Source organism: Pimephales promelas, chromosome 8 (assembly GCF_988280905.1).
Source record: "Pimephales promelas chromosome 8, fPimPro1.hap1.1, whole genome shotgun sequence".
NCBI classification, from domain to species: Eukaryota; Metazoa; Chordata; class Actinopteri; order Cypriniformes; family Leuciscidae; genus Pimephales; species Pimephales promelas.
The window spans coordinates 22836965-22864803 of record NC_142776.1 but is presented as its reverse complement, the minus strand read 5'-3'; the positions used below and the strand labels follow the sequence as shown (position 1 = coordinate 22864803).

At 36.3% G+C, this 27839-nt stretch overlaps 2 protein-coding genes across 24 annotated transcripts in view; one reads left to right on the top strand and one right to left on the bottom strand.

The window, feature by feature from the left end:
• Positions 1 to 27839, bottom strand: part of dlg1a (discs large MAGUK scaffold protein 1a) — a 137640-nt gene that overhangs the window by 38991 nt on the left and 70810 nt on the right. For 12 of the 23 annotated variants that reach the window (XM_039691429.2, XM_039691430.2, XM_039691431.2 and 9 more), the window contains 8 exons: positions 19213 to 19311; positions 18723 to 18776; positions 7491 to 7541; positions 6763 to 6887; positions 4707 to 4876; positions 3643 to 3779; positions 2979 to 3123; positions 268 to 394 (listed from right to left, as the gene is read on the bottom strand). In XM_039691429.2, the coding sequence (XP_039547363.2) occupies positions 268 to 394; positions 2979 to 3123; positions 3643 to 3779; positions 4707 to 4876; positions 6763 to 6887; positions 7491 to 7541; positions 18723 to 18776; positions 19213 to 19311 (908 nt within the window). The remainder of the gene's footprint in view (positions 1 to 267; positions 395 to 2978; positions 3124 to 3642; positions 3780 to 4706; positions 4877 to 6762; positions 6888 to 7490; positions 7542 to 18722; positions 18777 to 19212; positions 19312 to 27839) is intronic. The other 11 variants (XM_039691433.2, XM_039691438.2, XM_039691439.2 and 8 more) reach the window with 2 other exon arrangements.
• Positions 13933 to 18009, top strand: LOC120473756 (uncharacterized). The gene is made up of 7 exons (XM_089134185.1): positions 13933 to 14357; positions 14986 to 15078; positions 15438 to 15599; positions 16227 to 16375; positions 16546 to 16705; positions 16825 to 16933; positions 17539 to 18009. Exons 2-7 carry the CDS (start codon positions 14994 to 14996, stop codon positions 17645 to 17647), a joined length of 774 nt encoding a protein of 257 aa, XP_088990311.1. The 5' UTR covers positions 13933 to 14357; positions 14986 to 14993; the 3' UTR covers positions 17648 to 18009.

The following is a 27839-nucleotide window of genomic DNA, read 5'->3' as shown; positions in this document are numbered from 1 at the left end:
GCAACAGAAAGCAAAACAGCCTAAAATGTGATGAGAGTGAGAAAAAAATTAGAGCGAGTGAAATCAAAGGATGAGACTATATAGAAATAGTTTAAGAGCAAGTCATGATCTGTATTAAACTTTCACTTGAAATAAACGATCATTTCACTTCACAAGGGCAAGGAATCATAATACACAGACGACCTCTAAACCCAAAGCCATCAAATGTTACAGTACAGCAAAAGTCGTGATTAGGAAGACAAAGAAATTGGGAGGGCAAAGGCTCACCTTGTGATCTCATCATCTCCCAGCATGCCTTTTGAGATGGGAGAGTACCGAGATGGGGTGGCGGGGGTTAATGGCTGACTTAGATAGCTTTGGGTGCTGATATGGTTCTCCATGTGCTGGGAATAGGCTGAAAATCCAAAACACAAAGATATAATGTTATTGACGTAATGATGAAAACTTATTTGACAATGTTCTAAGACGCCATATGTATTATATGAAATTGCTGAAAACATTTGGTGTGTAAAAATATTCCTACCAAGGATGTTCAAATCTTATTTGATCACTCTCTTTGTGCTTTAAGCACAAACTAACATCTTTCCTAGTACATTACCTCTCTTACAAACACTGTTGGTCACAGGTTTAGAGTAAAATCTTTTTAATGTTTTTTTTTTTTTTTAAGTCTCTAATGCTTACCAGGGCTGCATTTATTTGATCAAAAATACAGTACAAACAGTGCTATTGTGAAATAAAATGTTTATATGCATTTTAAAATGTAATTCAATCCTGAGTTGGAAATGGGAACTGTCTTCAGTGTCACATGATCCTTTAGAAATTATTCTAACATGCTGATTTGGTGTTAAAAAAAAAAAAAAAAACTAGTATTATTGTCAATGTTGAAAACATTTTTCAGGATTTTCTGATGAATAGAAAGTTCCACATCACATTAAGCTCCAAAAAAGACCAAAAGAACCCATAAAAGCAGTACATGTTACTAGTGAGCTGTATTCAAACTTTTGAAAACATACTGTACAATAGCTTTGTACAGTACAATAAGTACATTTGTTAAATGTACATATTCTGGTAGGCCATTTGGTTATGACACGATTCCGTTTGGCATAAATGTTAATACACCTTGAGAAAATGCACCAACACGTTCATTTTTTCAAAGAGAGAAACGTTACACGTTTACACGTTACATGTAGTTACTACAGTAATAACTATAAATCCTGCATAATTACATGGAACTAACCCTACAACAAACATAATCTTAACCCTAAACCTGTATAAGTAAACATAATGAATTAATATTACTCGGTACTTAAATGTATAATTACACTGTAACAAGCACACCTTAAAATATAGTGTAACCAACTATTCTTGTATGAAAAAGCAAAGATTCTTCAAAAATCCACTGTTTGTTTCTTTTCACATAAAAAAAAAATAACAGTAAAACGTTTTTTATTTTTATGTCCTTATTACAGTACGCTACATGTATTCACTGCGGTAAAAATAGCTAAAAGCATCTGACACTAAACCAAACCCTTAATATTACTCATTACTTACAGTAGTTGTGTAATTAAACTGTAAGGGGGACACATTAAAATAAAATTATCGAAATAACAACATGGACACTTTAGTGGCTTAAATATTGGACTTACTACAGAATGCTGCTAGCAAGGTCTTAAGTTTGATTTCCCATGAATCCATAAACCGATACATGTCTATCTTAGTGCAATTATATAGGAAAGAAGCATCTGCCAAATGCATAAACGTAAATGAAAGGACATGGGGGGGGGGGGGGGGGCGAAATTTCATTTTGTGCAAACAAAATCATTTTAAGTCTCCACAATTGATGTCCCAACTATAAAAGATGTGTCCTTATTTCACTGTGTCAGATGTAAAGTGTAATAAAGTCAAGGGTACTCACTGGGCAATTACTGACTGCCGACATCGACAACCCATTTATTTAATTCTCATCAAACAGTTCCTCACATGTCAAAGCCCTACGCAATGCTTGACTGGATGACAGATATAATGAAATGAGATCACTGATAAAATTGTTCTGTTTACGCCTTCCGAGAAAAAAAAAAATGATATCACATCGTGAGCACTCGCATGACTCGTATGTTTGAAATGTGCAGATATCCTTACATGGCTTCAAAACTCCCTCTGCAACACTTGCACACACACACGCACTGATTTCTACATATACTGATGCTGGATTTGCCGGATAGGGGAGCTGGCCACGTGATGCACTTCATGATTAAATGTGCTTTTGTCCTTCATGCCTTTAAGCCCTAATGACAGCTTCCTTTCTCAGGATGTAATGCTGGGGGATCTGGCCTGCCACTGGAACATCACCAAGGTGCTACATTATCGACTGTCATCACTCAGCACTTTGCACAGTCAATTTTAGTGGCCGTCCTCATGAGTTGCTTCCCCGTCAGTAGAAAGTGCTGTCTATAGCGGATTTGAGGTGGGATTTAAGCCATTAGTGAGCATGGGACACCAATAAAAGACCACAGGACTGAGGCAAGTTTGTTCACTCTCTGAACATACTGATAACATCCCCATGCATTTACTTGTCATCCTATGTAGGTATTAGACTTTGTCTAAAAAAAAAAAGCGACAAGAATACATTAAGTTTAAAGGGATACTCCACTTTTTTTGGAAATAGGCTCATTTTATCACTCCCCCAGAGTTAAACAGTTGGGTTTTACCGTTTTCGAATCCATTCAGCTGATTTTCTGATATTTAGAAGATTATCAGTAACCAGACAGTTTCTGGTCTCATTGACTCCCATAGTATATCCTACTATGGAAGTGAATGAGACAAGAAAATGTCTGGTTACTGAAATTCTTCTAAATATCAGAAAATCGGCTGAATGGGTTAAAAAACGGTAAAACACAACTGTTTAACTCTGGGGGAGTGGTAAAATGAGCCTATTTCCAAAAAAAGTGGAGTATCCCTTTAAGGATAAGCTTACTTACAGCTGGTGACATCGGGAGGAACGTAACTATCATTCATAAAGACACTAGTAGGTTTCGCCACTTTTAAATAGACGACATCAGGGGTGTTTTTCAAGGCAGTCACGGCATCTTCATGAGTGACGTCTTCAAGGCAAGCAGTATTCACCTGTAAAAGATGAATGCATCAGATGCAACACACGCGCTATACATGTGTGGGATCAGTAAGATGTTTTAATGTCTTTGAAATTGGTCTGTATGCTCATCAATGCTGCATTTATGTGATGAAATATACAGTAAAAACTCTCATTTTGTGAAATATTTTTACAAATATAATGGCGGTTTTCTGTTTCCTGTGATGGCAAAGCTGAATTTTCAGCATCATAACTCATAACTCCAGTCTTTAGTGTCACATGATCCTTCAGAAATCATTGTTGTCACAAATGTAAGTTGTGATTCATTAACAATGATTAGTGTGTCAGATGCAATTGTTCCTCTAAGGCTAATTTTCTAAACAAACAAACAAAATGTAATGGAATATTTAGGACTAAAAGTCAATCGCTGGAGCGCTAAATTAATAGGTTGTGCATCTCATTAAATAAAGTGAAAAATGTATTTAAAATTAAATAAATAAATACTTGTCTAATGTCGTTTACTAAATTCAGTAAATAGAGAAGTTGTTACTTACAGCCAGAAGTTTATCCCCAATCTGCAGCCTTCCATCTTTGTGGGCAGCACCTCCCTCAATGATTTTGGTGATATAAATACTGTTGTCCCCAGGAATATGTTGGTTCCCAACTCCTCCAGCTATACTGAAACCTAGACCTGTCAACAGAGGTCAGAGTAAACCATTTGCTGAACAATGTCCTAATGTGACATAGCAGGCTTTTATTTTGTAATAGTTACAGGCATATTGATACTGACGTTGAGTATGGAAAGTATCGATACTCAAAATTAGTATTTTTTTTACCAGTTATTTTTTTATTTGACAAGAAATTGAATGCGTACAATATGCATTGAATTGGATGAAAAACAAATGTTAGAGAATAATTGTGTAGTAGAACTATTTTTCTGCTCATCTGAACACACAAATGGAGCCAGACAGAACTAATCAAATCACAGAGTGTTCACACACTGCCGGCATTCAAACATAGGTGCATTTCCCAAAAATATAATAAGAAACCATTTATGCTTTTGGGAAATGCAGCCCAGAACAATGCTTAACAGAAGACAGAAAAACATATGTTTGAGCTATTTCACACAATAAACAAATAGAAATTGTAGCCTACATAGTCTGTGCAGTCACATTGTTTTAAATTAAATGGTAAAAAGTTCATACTGATGTTCTATTCTGTAACTACTTTTAATATAAAACAATTAATAATAATAATTTATGAAACTAAACTGAAACTAACTTTTCCTTATGAAAATGAACATTACAGTGACCATAGTTCAACTAGGCCTATAATATTTTGTAGATTTCCGTGGTTACCACTACAAGTAAACATTTTAACCATGTGTAAACAAAAAAATATTATTATAAGTTCTAATTAAGGCGTATTGAATGTGAAAATACCTTTCAAATATAATATTAAGTAGGTATCATTACCCTTTTTACTCTTAGTACTTCAATAATTGAAGAAATGTTTTAATTTAAAAGTTCAGTTTTGAGGTATCGTATCAGTATCGGCCTTGAAGGTATCAGTATCGCCCATCACTATTTTGTAATCTTTAGATGAGAAATGGCTTTACCTTTAGGACCTTTTACCAGCTTTACATCCATAATTTTTTCTGAGACGGCTTTTCTTCTTCTTACGTACAGTCTGACAATGCAGCCTGCCTCCTTCAGAGCCTCCACAGCATTGCTGTGAGTTACGTCTCTCACGTCTACATCATTTACTCGCAGTATAGAGTCATTAACTCTGTACAGAGAAAAAGAGGGAGAACACTGACTAAAGAGTGAAAAGAAACCGCTATAAATCACAGTGATTAAGAGCCATTTGAAGTACTTACAAGCAGTCAAAACACAAAATTTGTGTATAAACAAAATGATCAATCATGGTTTTACACCCCAGACAAAAGCTGCATGTAAGAGAAGCATCAGCGCAACTGCGTTCTGGTTTCACATTAACAAAGGATACAGCTCTAAACAGAAAATAACGTAAAAACACAACTATTACAAACTTTTTCAGTAAATAACAAAAGCAAGAGGAGGACCAGATTTTAATGTTAACACTTTGCAAAAAGGTCTCATTTGTCAACAATAATTAACGCATTAAATAACAATGAAAAATAATGATTAATCTTAATGTTAACTAATGTTAACAAGTGAAACCATATTGTAAAGAGTTACCATTTAAATTTACATGAGGAGGGGAATCATAATTTAGGTCCATGTGGTTATTCATTTTAATAAAACCCAAAGCCCAGAGTTAGGGAAGACTATAGGTGTGTTTCACTGTTCAAAATAAAGTTTTTGTCCTGGTCTGTGTAGAGTTCACATTGGCATTGTTAACACGAACCTATAGAGATACTGAACCTAAAGTGATAAGGATCCATTCACAACCTGATTGGTCGGCTTTTATGGCGCATATTTCGAGGCAGAATTTTCTGAGCATCCAAAACAATGCTGTGTGTTGGGATAAATGCGCTCGTTGTGCATGTATGTAATGATTGGAAGTGGGCCGAGACTCATCTTGTCATCGCCAAAAGATGGGTTTCGGGTGGCAGTGTTCACAGTTATTCAAGTGAAGAGAGCAATCGCACCTGGGTTCATTTTAATCGAACCAAACATGCCAAGGGAGAATACCATATGAAACAAGTTAATCTGGATTAAGTCAGATTTACTGTCTAGTAGATTTATTGTTCTGACTTTTTTTTCTGAGAATTGTGATTTTAACTCAATTGCGAGTTAGAAAAGTCAGAACTGGGAGATATAATCTTGCTATTGCGAGAAAGGAAACAAATCTGAATCAGAATCAAAATGTTTTAGGTTTAGATATCATTTCATGCTGTAAATGTACAACTAATACATTATGGGCCCTAAGGACTATATATGAATATTATGCAGATCAACTGCTTACAACAAATTCATGCTTTAATGGCAGAACAATATTTGCATGTTTCAATCCAGTGGGTCCATTTTTTTTGGCTTGCAACCCTAAACGTCTGCGTTTAGCCTCAAGTGGCAGCTTCTACGAAAGAATCCTTAAAAAATGAAATCTTTTTTTGCACCTCACTTCTGACATCGAAAAGGCCCAAGACAACATTTCCCCCATTATTCTGTGGATCTTGCCAATTTACACAAAAGCTTTCCACAAAACTGTTTTCAATGTTGATAATAATAAGAAAGCATCAAATCAGCATATCAGAAGGATTTCTGTAGGATCAAATGATGTTGAAGACTGGAGTAATGACTGCTGAATGTATTACAATTAAACAATTAACAGTTCAATTTTCACCCAAGAGCAGAAGTATAAGTGCAGAACTGTATTTCTATACTGAAAATAATACATGTTCCCGAGGGAACATGGTCTGGTATGCTAGCATCCTGTGTGCTTAACAGATTGCAAAATAATTTGATGATACATTTTAGTGGATTTTCAATGTGACAGGTTTAACAGTCAAAAGTAATCACCACTACTGCTACTTCAGCAACACATACTGTAAATGTGCTACTTATGCTACTTGTAACCTGTTCGTACCAACTCAGAAATAAATATGCACTGCTTATGTGTGCGATGTGAAACAGGCCTAAGGAGACATTATTATGAACTTGTCCTTTGAGGGTAATAACATATTCTCTGACCTGAGTCTGCCATCCTGTGCGGCAGCTCCACCTGGGATGATCTTGGTGATAAAGATGCTTGGGTCCTCTCCGATGTGGGGGTTATCGGTACCGCCTGCAATACTGAAACCCAGGCCCGAGTTCCCCTGTAGGGAGGGGGGAAAAAACATGTCAGAGAAAAAAGGAGAAAAAGAAAAAAAAAAATAGACATTTAAGCATAATGACATTATTAAATATAAAGTGAAATCAAAAGACAAATATATGTGCATGCAAACGTTACAGCCAGTTGATCTGTTAATTTGATTCATTATATATATATACAGTATATATATATATATATATATATATTCAATACAGTACAGAATAATGAGGATCTGAACGTTTACATTATACTTAATGCATTAGGGTTCATGAATTAATGAATAGTTTTTTATGTTTGTTAATAAATGTAGTATTATAAATGTTCATTGTTAGTTCATGTTAGTTAACATATACTGTACAACTTTCAATGTTAAAAAAGCCCAAGTAGAAATTAAATTGAATGAATTCTGTATTGTCCTAACAATGTAATTCAAGCTTTTTTTCTGTCAACATCTGAGTGGCTATTTAAAACCCTGAGCATGAAAACACTGTACAATCATTCAGAGCCTCCATAACAATGACATCTACCTTTAAATGTTGTATTGTAAGTCCTACTGACATTGTAAGCAATTCCTGCCTTTTATTTTTCACTGTCAGCGCAATCTTACCCGTTCAAGTGTAATTTCTTCATATTCATAATCAGCTTCTGTTCCATTCACCTGAAAGTTAACCAAAACACTTTTGTCAATATATATATATCAACATGAGCATATGCCCTCCTCTATTAGTGTCATCCAAAAAAATTGTATTAGCTCTGCAAGTTTTAAAAATTCAGAAGGTGTTTTGTGATAACTAGATTTAGTTTTTTCTTTTAAAAATAGATGCGTCATGAACAATTATGTCCGTCAGTTCAAGTTATTATAAGACTGATTGCAGCCTTTTCACAAAGACAGTGAAAAGTCTTTTACACACCTTTTGGAGGAATTGTTTTAAATGTATTTGTGTTTGTTGATTTTCTCATCATTTGGCAATAGAATTGCATTTAACCAGAATCAAAAATAGAAATCAGAACCAAATTAGCTTTTCCCCAAACAATTCACACCACTATAATACTGTCACAGACATATAATTCCCAACATTATACCATAGAAAACAACAGTAATAAGAGATCAGTGGTTCATTATGATCTCTTTTAGAAAATGAAAAAAAAGCCGTTCTTTCCAGCAACACCCTTGTGCCTTATTTCCCCCTCAAGAGTGCATATTAGTACCTTAAAATTTAGTATTACACTAATGTGTATTTTGGTTCCAAAATGAAAGGGTTACCGACCAGTAACCTTGTTTTCTAAGAGTGTAATTGCTGATGTTTTGTTGTTCACAAGCAGGAATATTCATTTAATAATTTGGCTCGCTGGTTATGTTTTCAACAACCAGTAAGTGTTACTCTCCATGCCATATATAGTAAATCCACTCTGCAGAATTCCTCAGACTTTCTGCAAAAATGTGCATAAATTGTGTAAAACAAAATGTCTGCAGATTGCATCTGGGACTGATTATGGGCTAAAATAATCTTATATAATAAAAAGTTTTTGCTAGGAAAGTGCTCTAATTATGTAAGAACAAACTGTTTGGAAAAGTCTCAGTGTTCTCTTTCCACTTCTTCCATTTCACCTCAACTGGTTCTACAGTTATTGGCGCAACAATAGGCCTACTCAGGCAGCATTACATCTCTTGCCAATTACAGGGTATTTCAGCCAGAGAGGCCACAGAAACCAAATCTATGAAGCACACAGACACTAGCTGTCGGTTTCTACTCGTTTTCAATGTTCTGGGTTCAGCACGAGTTAAGCTGTATCAACAAACATTTGGGTCATAATGTTGATTACCAGAGTAAATAATTTAGACTTGTCCCTCAATAAATGTCACAGTAAGACACTTACAATGAAAGCACACCAGGGAATAAACTTTAAAACACACTGTTGTAGAAGTAACATCAACTTAAAACACCTACTGACCATGAATGTGTAAAACTATATCCAATCTTTCAACTTCTACAAAGTCATGACCATGTAACACCCAGTAAACCCCAGTAAATTTCACATGGTATTGACAAAGATGCTAGAGAGAGTGTGTGTACACGGAGCAAACTCACTCAGGACAAGTTGAACATGAGGTTTCATTTAAATAAGGCTGGAAAGCCATCCTAGGTAGAGAAAACTGTTGGACTAAATGCTTGAGATCAATGAAAACAGGCCAAAAATCGGCATTAACACGTGTGCGTGGTTCTGGGGCTCTGCTTTAAGCTTCTAAATGACATTTTAAGACCTTAAATACTAAACATTCTTTCTGTAACTGCTGCTGAAAACATCTGTTTGTGACATCAGTGGTGTTGAGGGTGAGGTTTAAAGCAGAGTGAGAGATGTACGTCAATACTGACACTGCCCAATACAGCATTATACTCGAATCATGCCACCAGCTCTCAGCATGATACTACAATACCATCCATGCAATTACTTAAATGCTTTTCTTTTTCTATCAGTTTTAAACGAATATAAAATATCTGAAAAGGCATTTTCGGTTTTGCATAACAACATATATTTAACAGATTGTCACAGTTATGCAGTTGGTTTTCTTTGGGAACCATTTAGAGGTTTACCAGCACTGCTAAACTATGATGCTGATAACGTGCTGCATATATGGCCACAAACAACCAGCCACATGGATAAGAGCCAATACAGGCATTTACACGATCAATATCAGACTATTACTACAGTATATCTACGTAATATGACGAACAATCAAAACAGGAATAGACATACAGTACATGCACAGAGAGTTGTTCAACATCAACATACTGCTTTGCTCTAAAGAAACCCCTATTCTAAAAGCATTTATTTTTTTAAAAGACCATTTGGATTTTGATAACTATAAATCCACCAGCTGGACTGCTGGCAGACTCAGTATCTAAAATATGTTATCTCTGGGTAATACAATGCCGAAAAATCCTGCACTTTTCAAGAGTTTTCTGTTAATTTCTAGATAACATCAAAACATACAGAACAACCCTTCAAATTCCTAATTTTACCTAGTTTTCACCTCATGTATTGTGTTTATTTTTACAGTCAAAGTTTTTTGTTACATTTCTATACATCTAAAAGTAAGGGTAGGCAATTTTGGTCCCACTTTATATTAAGTGGCTTTAAGTACTATGTACTTACATTGAACAATAAGTACAATGTATTATTGTGTTCCTGTTGTATTGTAAAACACTTTTGCTGCTATTGAGATGTGATACGGGTAAGGTTAGGGACAGGTGTGGTGGTATGGGTCGGTTTAAGGGTAGGTTAAGGTGTGAGGGGAGGGTCAACTGTGTAATTACAGATGTAATTACATAAAGTAATTATGGCTGTAATTACATGCTGGAATTTTAAAATATAAGTACAATGTAAAAAACATGTAAGTACACAATAAGTCCATTGTAACAAACTATTAATTTCAATGTAAGTACATAGTACTAAAAGCCACTTAATATAAAGTGGGACCGCAATTTTTTTATAAACACTTTTTTATACTTGTTGAAATTCTCTTCACATCCTGATAGCAATCAATAATAGAAGTGGTGACTTCTGTGGAAGTCTCAGGACCAAAAACTGTTTGTCCAATCATTGGCTTGCTTAGTTGGGGACATTTAATATTCAACAGTATTATTGATCTGTATTGTATTATTTTCATGTTATCACTGTGAAGCTGCTTTGATACAATCTGTATTGTAAAAAGCGCTATATTAATAAAGGTGACTTGACTTAACTCATATTTATACGTCAACACTATCAACGCTGAAATGAATCTGCAGCAGTCAGGTGGTACAAGTCAGAGCTCTGTATGTTGTATATGTTCATTATTATTAATTTAGGTTTTTAGGTAATTTAACGCTGTTTCTCATCTTGTGGCGCATAGCAGCCTCTGTACGTTCATGTGTTTTAGAGTTTAGCCGTGGCTTTAAAGGGAGGGTGGGATCTCATGCTTTCAAAGCTAGCTTGCTATTGCTAGCCTCTCCGAAATTGCCTAGTATGCATACCAAACCTTTAATATTGGATGCATCTGTCTTTTGGGTGTCATTCACTAAATTACAATATATTTGTGTTACATTCAAGTGCAGATCTACCTTCTTTGACATTTACAACTACTGAAACTCAATCCACACATAAAAACATTTACAGACAACCGACAGCCTTAGAAACATGCTATGTTAAGCCACATGGCAACAGAGTGAAGCTCCAGCACTAATAATGTGAAGTATTTAAGGAGATCAGTCAAGAGTTCATCATAGTCATTCCTTTTTAGACTTTAGCTCTATCTCATTCAGATAACTCTAGTGTTCAGAGTGAGTCTTTAGATGAAGTATGACAGAATTTAGCTCAGCAGGCTTTCTGGCTCTGGATGTATATTATGAGATGCTCCTGAGACTAAGAGAAGAAGATGATTTCATTTCTTTTGTTTTTAAGTCATGATACCAGTCAACATTTTCTAACCGATTTGTAGACTAGAGTTTCGTATTAAACAGAAAGTGAAAAAAACAACAACAAAAAAAAACCAGTAAAAAGTCCTTTCACACTGGACGCGATTTTGATTTTGACGCACAAATAATTTGTGCAATGGTTTTATTTTTTGATCAGCTGTTTGTATAATGAGCGCAAATGTGCTGCGGCGAAAAAAACGACTTATTTATTTCGCTTCAATGTCGATTTTTTTTTAAATTTTGAGGCGAAAGAAAAGGCTTCAGCCAATCATATACAAGGAAACAAAGGTGACGTGACCGCAACAATGACGGATCTTCTGATTGCTTGTGTCGAGTCGTCTGTCAATGAAAATCTGAAACAAGGACTGGTGGGACGTTGTGCTCATTCGTTCGTATCGAGCCCAACCAGGTGTTTACAAGGCTTTTCAGTCCATTTGACAGTGTTGTAGTACTCGAGACTCGGACTCGTCTCGGACTCGGTCTCGAGACCATATTTTAATGGTCTTGGTCTTGTCATGGACTCGTGACAATTTGGACTCGGAATTGACTCGTACTTGAACATTTTTTATTTTAGGACTCGGAATTATTCCCGAGTCCACTCGAGTTCAATTAAAAATATTTTTCATGATTATTAACCTGTTAACTGTCACCCCCCCTTTTTTGAATAGACATGAAAATGCACATTTCGAACTTAAATGGTTGTAATTCAAGAATGCTTTGGAATATAGACATATGATTGGTCTTGTTTTAAAGAAGACATTTGGCAGATTTTTGTAGAAGTGAAATAAATTAAGAAAGTGAAACAGAAAAAAAGTTATAGAGGTTTGAGTTTATGGAAATGTACAATGCAAAAATATTAATTATTCATATTTTACATAAAATGTATATTTTCAAAACCTGGGCTACTCTAAAATGGCAGAAAAATCAAAGCCAAAAATCTGAACAAGTTGTGTTTCAAATTTTAGGTTGATATCTCAAAAAATGAGCTTTCAGTAAGATTTTGTTTGAGCGCAGTACCCAACTTTTTCACTAGGGCACAATCAGACTCCATTACTGCCCATATAAGGGCGTCTGCATTTCCATTCGTGTTTTGAGTGATATGAACCATTATTTTCACAATTTTCATACAATTTCTGAAGTAGAGATCCTATTCAGAAGTAGCATGGGAAGTTTGGCAGATTTTGATATGAATTGAACCTCTAAGAAACACATACAAAGAACACGCATGTAAGTCATAGCTAGCTGCCACGTCACAAATGGTGAATTTATTATTTTTTTCTTGATATTTCAAACTTTTCAGACCTTTTTTTTCCAAAATAATTGAATGGATTCTATCTTTTGTACTTTTGGCATGAAAACAAACTGAGGTATCTACCATTTTTTTATGATTTTTCATGTTTACTGTTATTTTAAAATAAAGGTCTGAACACGCCTTATGAGTATGAAAATATTCTTGTTTTATATTGATAAATTATGGCTCCTCTGTAATATATTTTGAAAATCAGTCACCAAATATGGAAACTAGAGATTGTAAGCTTTCAAATGATATATAGTTTGTCAATATTATTTAAGGTATTTACTAAGATATTATTGTTTTAAAAATATAGTGGCAAACGTCCCACCTGTGGGACGGTGACAGTTAAGTGGTTAATGTATGTTAATAAAATATTTCTTTAAATTGATTGACACGCCCAGTGATTGGTGATTTTCTAGTGCGCAACTGCACATGACAAATTGTAATAAAATTACTTTTAACACCACCTACTATGTGGCCTTTTTACCCTAAACTGATCATATTTTTTAAACTCTAAGTAAATTCAGTAAAAAAAAAAAAAGGATTTCTCTAAGTAAATAAAAGTAAATTAGGTAATCAACCCTCATTGGTCTCGGTCTCGACTCGGACTCGACCGTCTCTGGTCTCGGACTCGACTCTCTATGGACTCGGTCTCGACTACAATTTGAGCCTTCAATTAGGCTCAAATTTTTGTCTGCATCCTTTTATTTAATCGCCCTTTAAATTACAATTCTACAATAACATAGAAAACATAGAAATATAGAAAACATTGAAAATGCGCAGCACGGACGTTACTGGAGCCATCCCAAACTCTTCGTGGAGAGGGTGTTTGCTTTGATGGAAGCTGCGTGGACAAGGAACCACGCAAATGTGGACCTCTTTTAAAAAATGAACTGGTGAAAGTGAGCTACACCTGCCAGTAGTTACTGACATAAGTCCATAATTAATGAGAAGGCCCTATCGAAGCTGCCAGATCAGACAAACAATACAAATTCAAGATGTACTGACCGAATCCGGTAAGAACGCATTCATCTTTAATCTTTCCTAATGGACTTATATATGTGCTTATTTGGAAATGTGCTATTTTTTGATGATAATGAAGAAATTATCAGGGACAAATTAAATTGATTTAAAGTGACAGTAAATACATTTTAATTTAAGTAAATGAATACTGTTTTTATTTATAAGAAAATTAAAAAAAAAGAAATCAGGGTTTCTACAAAAATAATAAGCAGGACTATCATTTTCAACGTTGATAATAATAAGAAATACTGAGCGCAAAATCACACAGCAAAATATCCAGTGTAGTTTAGAGTTGTTTTTACGGTGTTAAATTATCAGAGTTAAAAAGTGTTGATTCTGGTGTTAATTTGAATGGCATCAACACTTGCAGAGTAACTCAGTGGTCGGAGTCAGCGTAATTACAGCGAGTTGACATAATTGACACTGGTGATGAGTTGATCCGATTTCCGGTTCTTGCACCTACTTCCTTTTTGATTAATGGCGGACGACCACGAGGAGAGGAATATTCAAACAGGTATAATATGTTTTAACTACTTGATTTTTTAACCAATTTTCATGTTTAGTTTACATTTATCACCATTTAGAATAATACTAGTACATTTCTCAGCATTGCCTGAGTGCTAACATGATTTCCTTTTAGAACACGAGAGACCACCGATCCGACCTCGAGGACGTTTTGTTAGTTCGCTGGCAAATTGAGGTAAGACTTGTATAGTTTATGGTAGTTAGTAGTTTTAACCTTATGTTCTAGAATCTGGGATAGATAACGGCATACTTTCTTTGATTTTGTTTAACGTTCACTGCAAATAACACATAACCCCTTGGGGCTCGTTTTTTGCTTAGCCAAAATAAGGCATTGTGAATGCATTTTTATGTCCAATATTTTAGTAGACTTGTCCCACAAATAATCTCTGACTGTTAAAGTATGCTGCAGTAACGGTGCGAATCTATTTTTTATTTATTTTTATTTTTTTTACGTGAACCTTGAACGCGCCGCTTCGGTTGTCTGGTATTTTTATAGCGTTTACTCTGATCTACAAGTTAAAAGGCAACGGAGATAAGCTATCAGATAACTATAAGCGTTTTGCCTAACTTTCTGCCGGTGTACTCTATATGAACTGTTTGCTCATTTGACACGCGTTTTTGACGCGCGCTTTTGACGCGCGCTTCATCTGCTGTCAATGTTACATTACATGAAAGTAGATAAGAATACATATTTGCTGCAACTTCACTTTGTGGGTTAACAAATGGATCTTCTTACAACAGCAGCTCGTATGAACTTCTTTAATATTATTAACTTCATAATCTGCATTTTTCTTGACCAACAGCTTTCATCATGCTGGTTAAAGTTCAGTATCAGGCAAGGTGTAAATTTGTGAAATTGCTCCGCGATCGTACGTTTCAAGATTTTCTAAATGAAGGTAAGTGAAGAAGCTTGTGCTACTTAGAAATTTACTTGAGTCATAAACAATATTGCTATATGACTTAAGACTTATTCAATATTGCTATATGACTTAAGACTTATACAATATTGCTATAGGCCTATGACTTGTGCATGTTACAATAAGGTGTCCTTGTTAGCATAAATGTGTTAACTAACTTTAGGATTAGTTAATAAAAGTAGAACTGCTTGTTTTGTTAATTTTAGTTCATAGTGCAACTTTTGATTTTTATGTTTTCGAAAATTGATTATTAACAAATGCTGTAGAAGTATTATTTCTTAGTCCGTGTTAACTAATGAAAGCTGTGTATATATAATTTTTTTTTTGTCATGTTATAGTTAAAAGCAAATTTGGTTTGGCAACAAAAGCAGCTCTTCAAGTCTTTGACACCGACACCAATGTGGAAGAGGACATCCTCCATGAACTGATCGAAGTCAGTCCATATTTATGCCAAACTGTAAGATGTTCTGAAGAAAATATTACTGCTGGTTTGTCTGATGGTAAGTCTATAATAACACTTGAGACATACTTTTAAGGACTCCGATATAATCCCGGGGACAAATGTAATTGAGTCAGAAACACATTTACCTTTAGCAGACACTAATAAAAAAAGAGATTCATCATGAGATGGCAATGACGTGCTAATAATGCAAACATTGTCTAAAATAGTCCAGGCTACAACATTAGCTATATACAATTAAGTGCTCTCTTATGAGTTTATTGAATATTGTTACAGATTTGTTTGGGTTAATTAATATCTAAAATGGGGAATTGAAGTTTGAAATCAAGTGATGAAAAGGTGGACAAAAGGATCTGGTGGTTAAGTGTCAACTGGATCTAGATATAGCAGAATAAGAATTTACAAGGATGTATCCTTATTTTTATTTTTAAAGGGTTGGTTCACCCAAAATTAATGTCATTAATTACTCACCCTCATATCATTCCAAACCTCTAAGACATTTTTTCATCTTCAGAACAAAAATTAAATACATTTTTGAAATCCGAAAGCTTTCTGAATCATTAGGCTAAATTCATGCGTCAGAAGTAAATAACATTTTGACGAAGCCTTTTTGATTGAATACCTTTAGAGAAAACCTTAAAATTATGTTTTGCTTTTCCCTGTCAAGAGTTTTCACCCACAAGATCCTCAACCCCAGCACATGCACTGATACTCTTTCAATGTCAACTGACCATGAAGACGACCGAGAGAGCAGTGCAAAATCAAACAGCAATCTGGTCGGCAACACTTAGCACAGACGCCGAAAATTCTGAACGGGTACGTATGTTTTTTTTCTTATGGTTAACTTGTCCTTATAATTCTTTCACCATTTTAGTCTTCACTGGAAAAAAAAATCTGTTGGTGAGGAAGTGCTTGAATAATACCAGACAACTAAAACTTTAACATCTTAGCAATCCTGTAATATACTTTGTCATTTGATTAACCAGGAATTTGCTATGCTGTTCAATGCTGAAACATCCATCATGTTTCCTAAGAGGTGGGAGACGGCATTCAAGCAAAATATCATCAACGAAGCCAAGTCTATTACTTTAACAGCAGAAATGCGATGTCTTCTCAATGCAGCAGGTGGACAAGAATCTGAAAACGGTTGGTATGATTGGAATTCATAATTTCATATTTGCTCTGGTTTCTTGTTGTGAGCACTAAATCTTTCTTTTTTTCTTTTCTTAAATTGCCCACCAATCCCTTAACATCTACTTATTCAGATTGGGACAGTGACATGTCATCTGTTCTGCTGCTGTTGCATCTTCTGCCTCCTCTGAGGAAGAAGACCTTCCAACAGAGGCTGTTGACAGACTTGTGCATTTCCATAAGGTAAGACTTACAATACCGTTGAAAGTCTTGAACATTTCAATTAAGATTTGGGTTTTAAACCCTAAAATGCAGTGGTTTTCTTTCAGGTCCTTTGGACTGAACCCTCTGCACATTTTGTCTCTGACCTGACAAGCATAAAGATAGTTCACCCAAAAATTTCACCCTCAGGTTGTTCCAAATCTGTATATATTTCTTTGTACTGCTGAGCACAAATGAAGATATTTTGAAGAAAGCAGCCTGTTTACGTTCTTCAAAACATTTTTCTTTTTGTTCAGCAATACAAATTAATACAGGTTTGGAAAAACCTGAGTGTGTGTGTGTAATGACAGAATTTTCAGCAAATGTTTTTGTTTGTTTTTCTGGTGGTGGTGGGGATTCCTTTTAATGGTTATCTTTTACTTCTATTTGTAATACACAAAGCATGATACCAACTGGTTTTGTCAGGCACAAATTGTGTTGCGGTGCGTCATAGTTGAGTTTTTTTTTTTTTTTTTTGGTTTATTTGAATTTGAGCAAGTTACCAGCACCAAGTTTAATGCATTAATCATTTAACTTGTAATATTTTTTTCCCTGTATGTTTAATCTATTTTTATTTATTTTTTCAGCCTTGCACCAGTATTGAAGGCCTTCTCAGTGGGAGGGAGGACCACCAGGCATTTCTTCTGGGATCAGGAAGGATCAAGGGCAGGATTGACCACTTTTACGTCGCTGTAGACAAGTGCCTTACCCCTTGTTCTGGAGTGCCTAACCAGCTCCTTAAGTGCCTTTGAACTTTGTTCACTATGTCTTCAACTTAAGAGGAAGCCCTGGTCAACTTCTTCACCTTCAGGCCACAGTGAGTCTCCGAGAGTCTGTATTTTATTGTCGACAAACTTTTCACAGAACATTTTTCAGAACATTATCATGCATTTAAAGTACAGAGACTGTGAGTTGATTGAACTTGTGAAAGCCAACAGCTTGAAGTTAAACTGGCCTTTTGATCTGCAGTGTTTTGGGTAGATGATGGTGAATGTTAATGGCGAATGTTGTTTGTGCTGGTGTAATTGCTGCATCTGTTAAATAAAATTTCAAACTGATACAGTGTGTTGACTGATTTAACTGAATGCACATAGACATTTTTTTTAGTCAAATACTGATTACACAATTACCTTAATCAGGGTTTTGTATGAAAACTATATCAGTGTTGAAATAAATCTCTTGGTGTTAAAATATTGACACACCTAGTGTTATTTCAACACTAACTTAGTGTAAATGAGGGGGGGGGGGCACTAATGGTGTTAACAGTGAACACTAACAGTGTTTTTTTTTTACACTAAGCAAGTGTAAAAAAAGTAACACTATTTAAAGTGTAAGTTTAACTCTATTTAGTGTGGACCTATATAAACTCCGAAAAAGTGTTAATTTTAACACTGTGTGTGTTAATTTAACACTTTCAAATTTGCTGTGCAGCATATTAGAATGATTTCAGAAGAATCATGTTACACTAAAGACTGAAGTAATAGCTGATAAAAATTCAGCTCTGCCATCATAGGAACAAATTACTTTTTAATAGAAAACTGTTTTTTATTATTGTAATATTACTTGCAGAGATCACTTTCAAAAACAAAAGTTTATTAAATAAATTATATACAAATGTAATATTGATCTTTTTTGTAGTGACAGTTAGAAGGAGCTTAAAATGACTTTCTTTAAAGTCAGTTAATATTTTACAAACTTAACATAATGCAATAATCTAACTCTCCACAATGTGTAGTGCATGAAGAGATACATCACATACATATGGACTTACATAGGGTGAGGTGTCAAGGCTTTCTGTGTTCACCACCACCGGTGCTGGGCTTGCCTGCAAAAGAAACATACATTAATACTTGGGCTGATACGAAACAAGACCCATAACTGTGCACATTGCTTATTGTCCCTAACCTACTGAGAATGAAATTTTTAACTATTAAAAAGATAAGAAAAAGACCCAATAAAAAAGGCATTACTTACTCTTGGCATGCTGATACAATATTACTCTGGCATTTGCAAGAGATTAACAGCACAGCCTGTATCCATACACAGCATAACATACTGCAGAATATGCAATACAGTGGCATAACAAACCAGCGCCGACCTAATCCTTCAGCAAACATGTATCACACGCTTCACTTGCACAATTGCTTTTGAGATACAAGTGCGCATCAACAATATAACATAGCATTCTCTCTGTAATCTCTCTAAGTAAAGAGGACCATCGTTGAGTGGGTGGAGTGAAAACATGAGGAAAAAAAAAAGACCTGTGACGTGGGTGCTGGAATGGCAGTGGTCTCGGCTGGGACGGGTGGGATAGGGATCACAGGGATTATGGGAGAAGAGGGAGGAATGACATCTGCCTGCTAAACAATGACAGTTGAGGTCAAAGGTCAGACCAGATGACACACAGCAGTACTGATTTTCACGAATTCTCTTTGAAAAAAAAAAAACTAATTAAAACCGATATTGAACAGAATTCTGAAAAGAGAGGGAAAAGATGAGGTAATGGAAACAATACAGTAAAAAAAAATGATCATATGACTGTTTTAGCCTGTAAAATTAGACTGTAATTTCATTTTATTAGCTAAAGTTTCTGCAAGCATTCAATTTACATTTTTCACAGCATAAAAGTTGAAAAAAAGAGATTAATAAAATAGATAATTAAAAGAAAACTAAATTAAACTCAATTTTTTTAACTAAATAAAAAAAATATTTAAAACTATACTTAAAATACTCCAATATTAAAATGCCAATATTTAGTCCAATGTTACTTCAATTCTACTGTTTTTTTTTTTCAGTGGAACACAAAAGGACAATTTTGAAGGATAATGGATATGATTACTTTCACTCTAAAAAATAAAATAAAACAACAGATCTGGCCACTATGAAACCACTTGAAGAACAATCATATTCTCCTTTTGTTTTCCACAGACAAAAATAAATAAATCAATAACAGCAAACAGTTTTGAAAACACTCAACTTAATTATATTTATTGTACTCGGTAGTATTAGCAAAGGAGCTTTAAAAGTGTAAATTGTGACAGAATCCCCATCAATATATTACAAAGTATTTTTAATGCTATTTTGTGACTCGCTTGAAGGACAACCCTTTCTTTAGACATAACCATTAAGGTAACTGTGAAGAAAAATGCACACTGTGTTTCAAATCTCAACAGGGCTAAAAATAAATCTCCAGTCCAGCAATCAGCATCCTGTTGTGCAGGGCCAAGGAATAGCTTTTCCATTTAAACATGACAATAGCCACTGTCATTTTTATTTCTGCAGGCTGAAAATGTGTGCCAGCTAGAGAAACTTCAGACTACATCACACCTGAAGTAAACAGTCAACATTTATTTACATCCATTCATTTCTGAAGTGCACTGTGACCAATTCCTATTAAAACCAACAAATCCTTTAAAGGGATAGTTCACCCAAAAATCTATATACTCACCCTCAGCCCATCCAATATGTATGTCTTTTTATTCAGTAGAAATGTACAGAAGATTTTTAACTGAAAACTTGTTCCTTGATGATTCATATAATGCAAGTCAATGGCTACCATTACATGTTAAAAAAAAAAAACATACAAAGTGAAAACAAAATGAACACCCGTGGTTCCTAAAGGTTACATTAAAGGGTAACTAAACCCCTGGTCAGAGCCTGACTCCACCCACTGGCAATATTTGAAAATGTTGAAAAAGTGGGCTGACCCCAAAAGAGATAGAGATGCTAAAACACTCTATCCTGGTCGTTTTCAATACTCATAATTCCAATTCCTGACTTGCTACAGTGGTTTTGACGACACAAGATGGTTTTTATATTGCCAAGGGCGTAGCTCCGTGGTGAGCTGAAACCTGCGTACGTCACGAAGTGCGGAACATCCAATAGGAAAATTCAACTGCAGTAGCCACCGTTCAACCTAAAGAGGGCAGCACTAAGACGCTTTTACACCATATATTGCAGAAATAGAACACTTTATAAACAAATGTCAAAAAAGTTACTCGAATCAATGACTGGTATTAATAAAGATCCATTCTTACAAATCATTAACTAAAAAAAGTTGGTTAAGTGTTTACTCTTTAAGGTCTAATGACCGAAACTAAAAATTATTTACAACATTATTAGCTGTAATCCACAACCTCTGCAAAAGGTCCTGAATGCCTTCATGGTAGTCTGGAGCGCGAGTTCTCTTACGAGAGGTTCTCTTGTATTGCGTAAGCTAGCTTACGCTACGGGGAAAGAATAATCTTTTATCCTTAATTTTGTATCCATTGTCAACGCAGAGCAGAAGCTGCAGACCTAGAGCGGGCAATCTAGCGAGCTCATAGGTTGCTCTGCGGCAACTGCAGCAGCCTATCAGTGAACCTGGCGCCCCCGTGCCCTCATCGCGTCACAGCCCACCAGAATGGGCGTGGCTTTAGTCTATATAAGTGAGGTTCATGCAGAGCCCCGCTCAGTGCAGGAGACCGCCATTTGAACTGCGCTCTCTGCCTGGGCCAAGAACACACAGCCCTTGCTCTCGCTGACGGTGGATGCAACCTCTACGAAGCGCTTCCAATATCGACCCTGCAGGCTCGACTTGAAGCGTTCAACACCGAAGCCACCGCGCCGCCTTTCGTCGCACCGCACAGGAAGAAGCGGCGTTCACAAAAGAACCCACGAGTGAACTTCGCCTTTGCCATCCCCGGCCCCCCTGGAGGCGCACTTGCCACCGAGTGGCTGCATCGCCGTCACATCTGATGAAGAGGCGGAGGATAACGTCACTCGTGACTGCAGTTCTCTTCTGGTTCGGACAACGAGGAGTGGTCAGGCTCTCACTCTGCATCAAATCCTACGGGGTCGACGCCCAACAGGCTCGACTGTTGCTTCCTTCAAAGCCTGCCAGTACTCCACACGGAACTTTCTAAATCGTGGAGCGCACCTCTTTTGGCCAGGATCCAGACCCATGTCTCCACTTCGCTCTGTGGATGGTGCCACCGAGAAGGGCTTTCCGTTGAAAAGGCCTGCAATGCCCATTGGGTGTCAGGCCTCACTCCACTAGAGGCATGGCCTCATCGTGGACGTGGTCAAGTGGGATTTCAAGTGGGCTTCGCCATCCACCTTTGTCAGATCTTACAATCTAGACGTTCCCGCTCTGCCGGCAAAATTTCTGGCGGTATAGTGTAAATAAGACAAACAGCTCTCCTGGTGAGCTACACTAATGGTTTGCTAATTGCTAGCTTTCGCAATACGAGAGAACCTCTCGTAAGAGAACCTAAATGTAACCTCGGTTCTCTCTAGAAGAGGGAACGAGTATTGTGTAACCGGCCATGTTCGTGCCACGGGAAGCAGCCTCGGAACCTCGCTTATATACACTAAAGCCACGCCCATTCTAGCGGGCTGTGACGCCATGAGGGCGGGTGCGCCTCTCATTGGTAGGGGTGTAATGATATTCGAACCGAACCGAAAAACCGCGATACAGATTCGAATCGCGATACTCTCATTTAAAAAAAAAGAATTATTGTGAACATCCATCCAGCTTTACAATCATACAGAAGAGTTCGATTTTTTTTTCCCACAGTTTTGATTCCAGAAGTACAGAGCTAAGCACATTAAAACATATTGTAGCCATGTCTCAAAACTTCCCTGATATTTCCATGGTCAAAGTGATTTTGATTGACAGATCTCATTTCAGAATTGAGGCTATATTTATGAATTCAGAAATGAAAAAGAAATACAATGTAGCCTACATGAAGTGGACCGTGCACTGTTGTGAGAGAGGATCTGACGCAAGCAGATATCTATGGGAGTTCAGCAGATTCCAGCTCTACATGAGCAAAAGCGTGTGTTGCCATGCTGTCAGTGAGGAGACATCCGCTGAAACTGGCCCCTCTACACAGCCCGTCTGTGTCAGCGTTCCCAAACAAAAGCGATCTGATCCACAGCCGCTTGTCCAAGCACCAACAACACAGCCAGAGGAGACGGATATTCAGTTACAACAGTCCAGTTCACCCAGTCAAAAACAAACACATCACTGCAACTACTAATTAGAAAGGGTTTGCGTTTCACTAACCCTCACACTCAGGGTTATGGCAGAGACTTGAGACTAAGGCATGTACTATGCTACTATATTTGAGTGACAACAGCACACAAGACATCACAAATTCAGTCACAACGTTTTACAAGAGCGCATGCTGTCCTGCCTAAATTGACCAGAGTAACTTATATAAGAATCTATTTACACTGCATGCTATTATGGCGGTTGTACAGTAGTCATGGCCTGTGATTTCAGAGTTAAAATTAGAATCAATCATTAGCATTGATCAGAGAGACTGGTTTAGAGTTCAGTCTAAAGCTCCCACCAATGGCTCAAATGAATAATAAATCCAAAACATACCCCACTTTAATACCTGCATAATACAAAAAAATCTAATATTTTTATTTTTTTATAAATCATTTACTTATAAAAGATATTCATATTATGATGATTTTATCCCAAAAATCTTTTTCAAAAAGCATTATAGTGTAAAAAGTGTATAAAAGATTTAAAATATGGTCACTGCTTACAAAATGTGTCAATATGATGAACAAAACATCTCGTCTTTTGACACAGATTCTTAAACAAAAATCAATTTGCTGATTAGGATACAACAATAATAAAAAAAATAAATAAATAAAAATAAAAACATACACACTACAGTTCAAAAGTTTGCTAAGGGTCGGTTTATGGTTTTTTTTTTTAAGTCTCCATGTTCACCAAGGCAAAACAATTAAAAAATGTTATTAAATATACAACAAAAACTGTAAAATTGTAAAAATAGCATTACAGTTTAAAATACAGTCAAAGCTGAATTATAAGCATCATTACTCCAATCGTCAGTGTCACGTGATCCATCGGAAATCATTCTAATGCTGATTTGCTGCTCAAGAAACATTTCTATTCTATTATTATCAGTGTTGAAATATAGTCTCTTTTCATCATATTACAGACCCGGAAATTTTGAATGGTAGTATCTGAACCTTTTTTTTTTTCTTCTCTCATGTCTGTCAATTAATTTCAATACATGACATGAACTTGGATCTTTACATTATATAAATTATATCATCCAAAACCATGTTTGCAAGGCCCCAGCAATACATCTTGAGAAACCATATAATCATCAACACAATTTAATAGTAATTTCAGATCAACAATGAAGCATTCTCAGAAATTCAAATCCACATCATAGCTCAACCTTGTCCCACTACTCTACAGTACCACCTCTCATCTCTCAATAAGACTCTCACATACCTTATCCAATGAAAACGTTCCCCAAGAGTTGGCAAGCCACAAGGCACTGGAAGAAGCTCTGACTTTAGCTGTGCTTTTGGTGGGGCTCTTTTTCACACTATCCCTCAGGTTGGTGAACTTCCCTCTGCTCTTGGTGGAGGCTGGAAGGGTGCAGGAGCTGTACTGTGGAACCCTGTGGGACTCCAGGTGAGTCTGCTGGAAGTTGAGCAGGGTGGGTTGAGACAGGTGAGGCTTCTGCTGCTGATGCTGATGTTGGTTCTGCTCGTGCAGATGGTGGTGGAAATGATGATGGAATTGCGGTTGTCGCACCAATTGTGGTTGTCGCACCAATTGCCTCGCCGTTTGGGTCAGCGTACCGTGCACGTGTCCGACCCTCTGTTGCATTCTGGGATGGTTGCAGCTGGCCACCTCCGTCACCCCGGTCCGACAGTCCACGTAAGCTCCACAGCAGTATTCATGGTTGTTGTTATAGGTGGTCATCGTTTTCCAAGCAGAGAGGGCACCACAGCAAACTGGTGGACGCCAGGTGAAATGATGGCGAACGCAGCCTGAAGAGTGATGAGAGCGGGAAGAAGAGAGGACACACCGTGGTTGTAAATCCGGTCCTTTTCCCCTGGATCCACTCTTCTGCCAACCTCTCTCACGTCTATCTCTCTTTCAGCCTCACTCGCTCTCATCCCCCTGCACTTGCTCACCAATTAATGAGCTCCAATGGGCACTGCACATGACAGCACACAGTCTCTTCTGCAGGCATGAATAATCAATGCTCCATTCTTGATTTCAGCATTGGCGTCCGGACGATCTGCGTGTCGCGCTTTGGACAACAGCAGATTTGCATCCAATGTTTCAGATTCACAAGGCTTTTGTAGTATGATTCGCTTTTCAAAGCATTAACACGGGTCACAAAGTGAGAGGTCACAGAGGATAAACGCAATCTCTATTAGATGCTTAGCGAATGGGCCGGTGCGGTGTGTCAGGGCATACGATGGTGGAGCAGAGCCTCGCTATGACCTTATTTTACAACTATTATTCAAAACTAATCTCAATTTGTACCTGCGCTGTAAGATCTTTTGCTCAGTTTTGTGTTATTTAATTTGAGCCTACAGCTGGATAGTGGTCATTCATTTAAGCACATTTGGGTTTTGATTTTGATATATGTGGTTTATTTAAAAGGGTAATCTCCGAATTGCTTAAAAATCAGAGTAAAAACATTCTTTAGATAGAGTTTATTTAATTAGTTTCTTATAGAATATGAATTAAGATAATCATCCTATATCCTACTATCATTAGTGCAGTGATCCTACATGTCGTTTTCACAGTGTCCAATTAAATAAACGGATGCTTCAGGGCCTGAACAGTGGGGACAGCGATGAGAGACTACTTCTGCATTAGGATTGGACAGTTGAAAATGTACCGTTTCCTGTTGACTGCACCTTTTAATGTACCCTGTCCTGTTTCTTATGGGGCTGTGGGTGAGACAGGGAGAGGAGGAGGAAAAGAGAGAGAAAAAGCAAAGCTTGTGCCTTTGGCTATTGAAAGTATGCCACCAAAGAATGGACACTAAAAGGAATGTACATATCTCATGAACTAAAAAATAAAAAACCAGTGAGCACTGTATATATGTCCAATATATATCCATTTATTTCAACATTTTGTGCAGATGATGCTCAGATAGTATGTGCTACTTCTTTTGCGTCTTCTGCTTTTCACTCATCAATTGTTGTTCATTGTGTTGGTAACACTTTACTTAAGTTGGTGAAGGGGTATTTAAGCCTTAATAATGGGTCTGTGGAGGGTCAAAAAAAAAAAGTTAAATAAAAAATGATTTAATGGGCTACATATGGCCACTATCCAAAAATTATGTTTCATATTCATATGAAATACACAGACACACCATCTGATGTACAGCAGATGGCTCCATACACACAGACATGCTCAGGTTGGAGGAAACAAGGCCACACACACTGCACACATCAACCATCCACATCAATGTGAAAATAATCACTCCTCAGTGTGGAGCCATACAGTGTGGCACCATACGCCATACACATTCACTCCTCAGTGTTGCGTTCTCAGAGGTCCATTAATGCATTAGACAATTAAGTTAAAAACAATACTAAAACTCTCAATAGCAATAACAGTATAGTCATGTTCCATTTTATGACACGTTAGACTAAAAAAGTTTATTCAAAATTAGAAAAAGTTTATTATAAGTCTACGTAGACAACTTCATTTGCATATTTTTTTCTATACAAAGCCATGTTGGGTGAATTGCCGGCATTATTATGTAATTTCCTTAAAAAGAATTCCAGCAGTTTTCATCTCCGTTCCACCAGATGGCTCTCTTACTAGGTTCCAAGGGTTTTTAATGAGCTGGGAAAAAAAGCCTTCTCTTATTTTGCGCCATGGTCCTGGAATAATTTGCAAAATTTGCTACATCTAAATGATCTAATCCCATTAAATTAATTTAAGCCCATGTTAAAATGCCATATAAATCAAAAATGTCAAATGTGAAAAAAAAAACTGCTATATGTGACTTTCTTTTATGTGTGATGCTTGCTTGTTTATTTTTGACTGTGTTGAATTTGTATTTAAATATAATAACTGGTGTGCAGTCTTGGCCAGATCTCCCTTGGAAAAGTGATTTCAGTCTCAAGGGACTTCTTGGCTAAATAAAGGTTAAATTATATATATATATATATATATATAAATTAATAGGCATCACAACATGATGTGCTATATATAAAAAAAATTAGATTTACTAAGGATTATATTTAACCGTGTTATTAAAATATATATGTTTTTAAAGATAAACATTAATAATCTAAACGCTAAAATGGGAAATGAGTATGCACAAGTATGCACAGAAATTAACCAACAAATGACTTGTGTAACTAGAATAGAAAAAAAAACTTTTAAAATTGATAATAAATATCATATTTTTTCTCCCCAATGTTAAAAAAACATTTAAAAGACTCCTTAACAGAGATTAAAATGTACAACTGGAAACAGTGAGTGTATTAAAAACGGTACAGAAACATGTCTAAGTCAGTCAAGATTACAGAAATTGGATGCTAATGCAATGTAGAACAATGAAGCATTGATCTCTTTGATTGATTGATTGATTGATTTCCTAAAAGAGTTTGCAGACTTTCTCACAGATCGATTGGTCAATGTAGATAAAGCAGTAATTGTTGGAGATTTTAATATACACGTAGACAATACAAATGATGCGTTAGGAGCTGCATTTACAGATGTATTAAACTCCCTTGGGGTCAAGCAAAACGCCAGTGGTCCCACTCATCGTCTAAATCATACACTAGATTCAATTATATCATATGGAACCAATGCAACCGATATAGATATTATACCACAAAGTGATGATCAGACCAGGCAGAACAATTCTTCCAACCACTATAGATAGATTCTCAAAGCTTACCTGATCTATTGCAGCTGCTCAGTGAACCCAAACAAACAGATGAACTAGAGGAAATGATTGTAAACTAGAGGAACACAATTGTAAATGTACAATCTTTTATAGACCATTTCAAAAGATGTAAACAACACTGGCCCAGAAGCACTTCCTGTTTCAGTTTGTAACCGTTTTCTTTATTTCACATG

Coding starts and splice junctions, on each gene's coding strand:
- LOC120473756 (XM_089134185.1), top strand. CDS start 14,994: ATGCTGGTTAAAGTTCAGTATCAGGCAAGGTGTAAATTTGTGAAATTG. Junction 15,079..15,437: donor TCAAGATTTTCTAAATGAAG/GTAAGTGAAGAA, acceptor GTCATGTTATAG/TTAAAAGCAAATTTGGTTTG. Junction 16,376..16,545: donor ACGCCGAAAATTCTGAACGG/GTACGTATGTTT, acceptor TTGATTAACCAG/GAATTTGCTATGCTGTTCAA.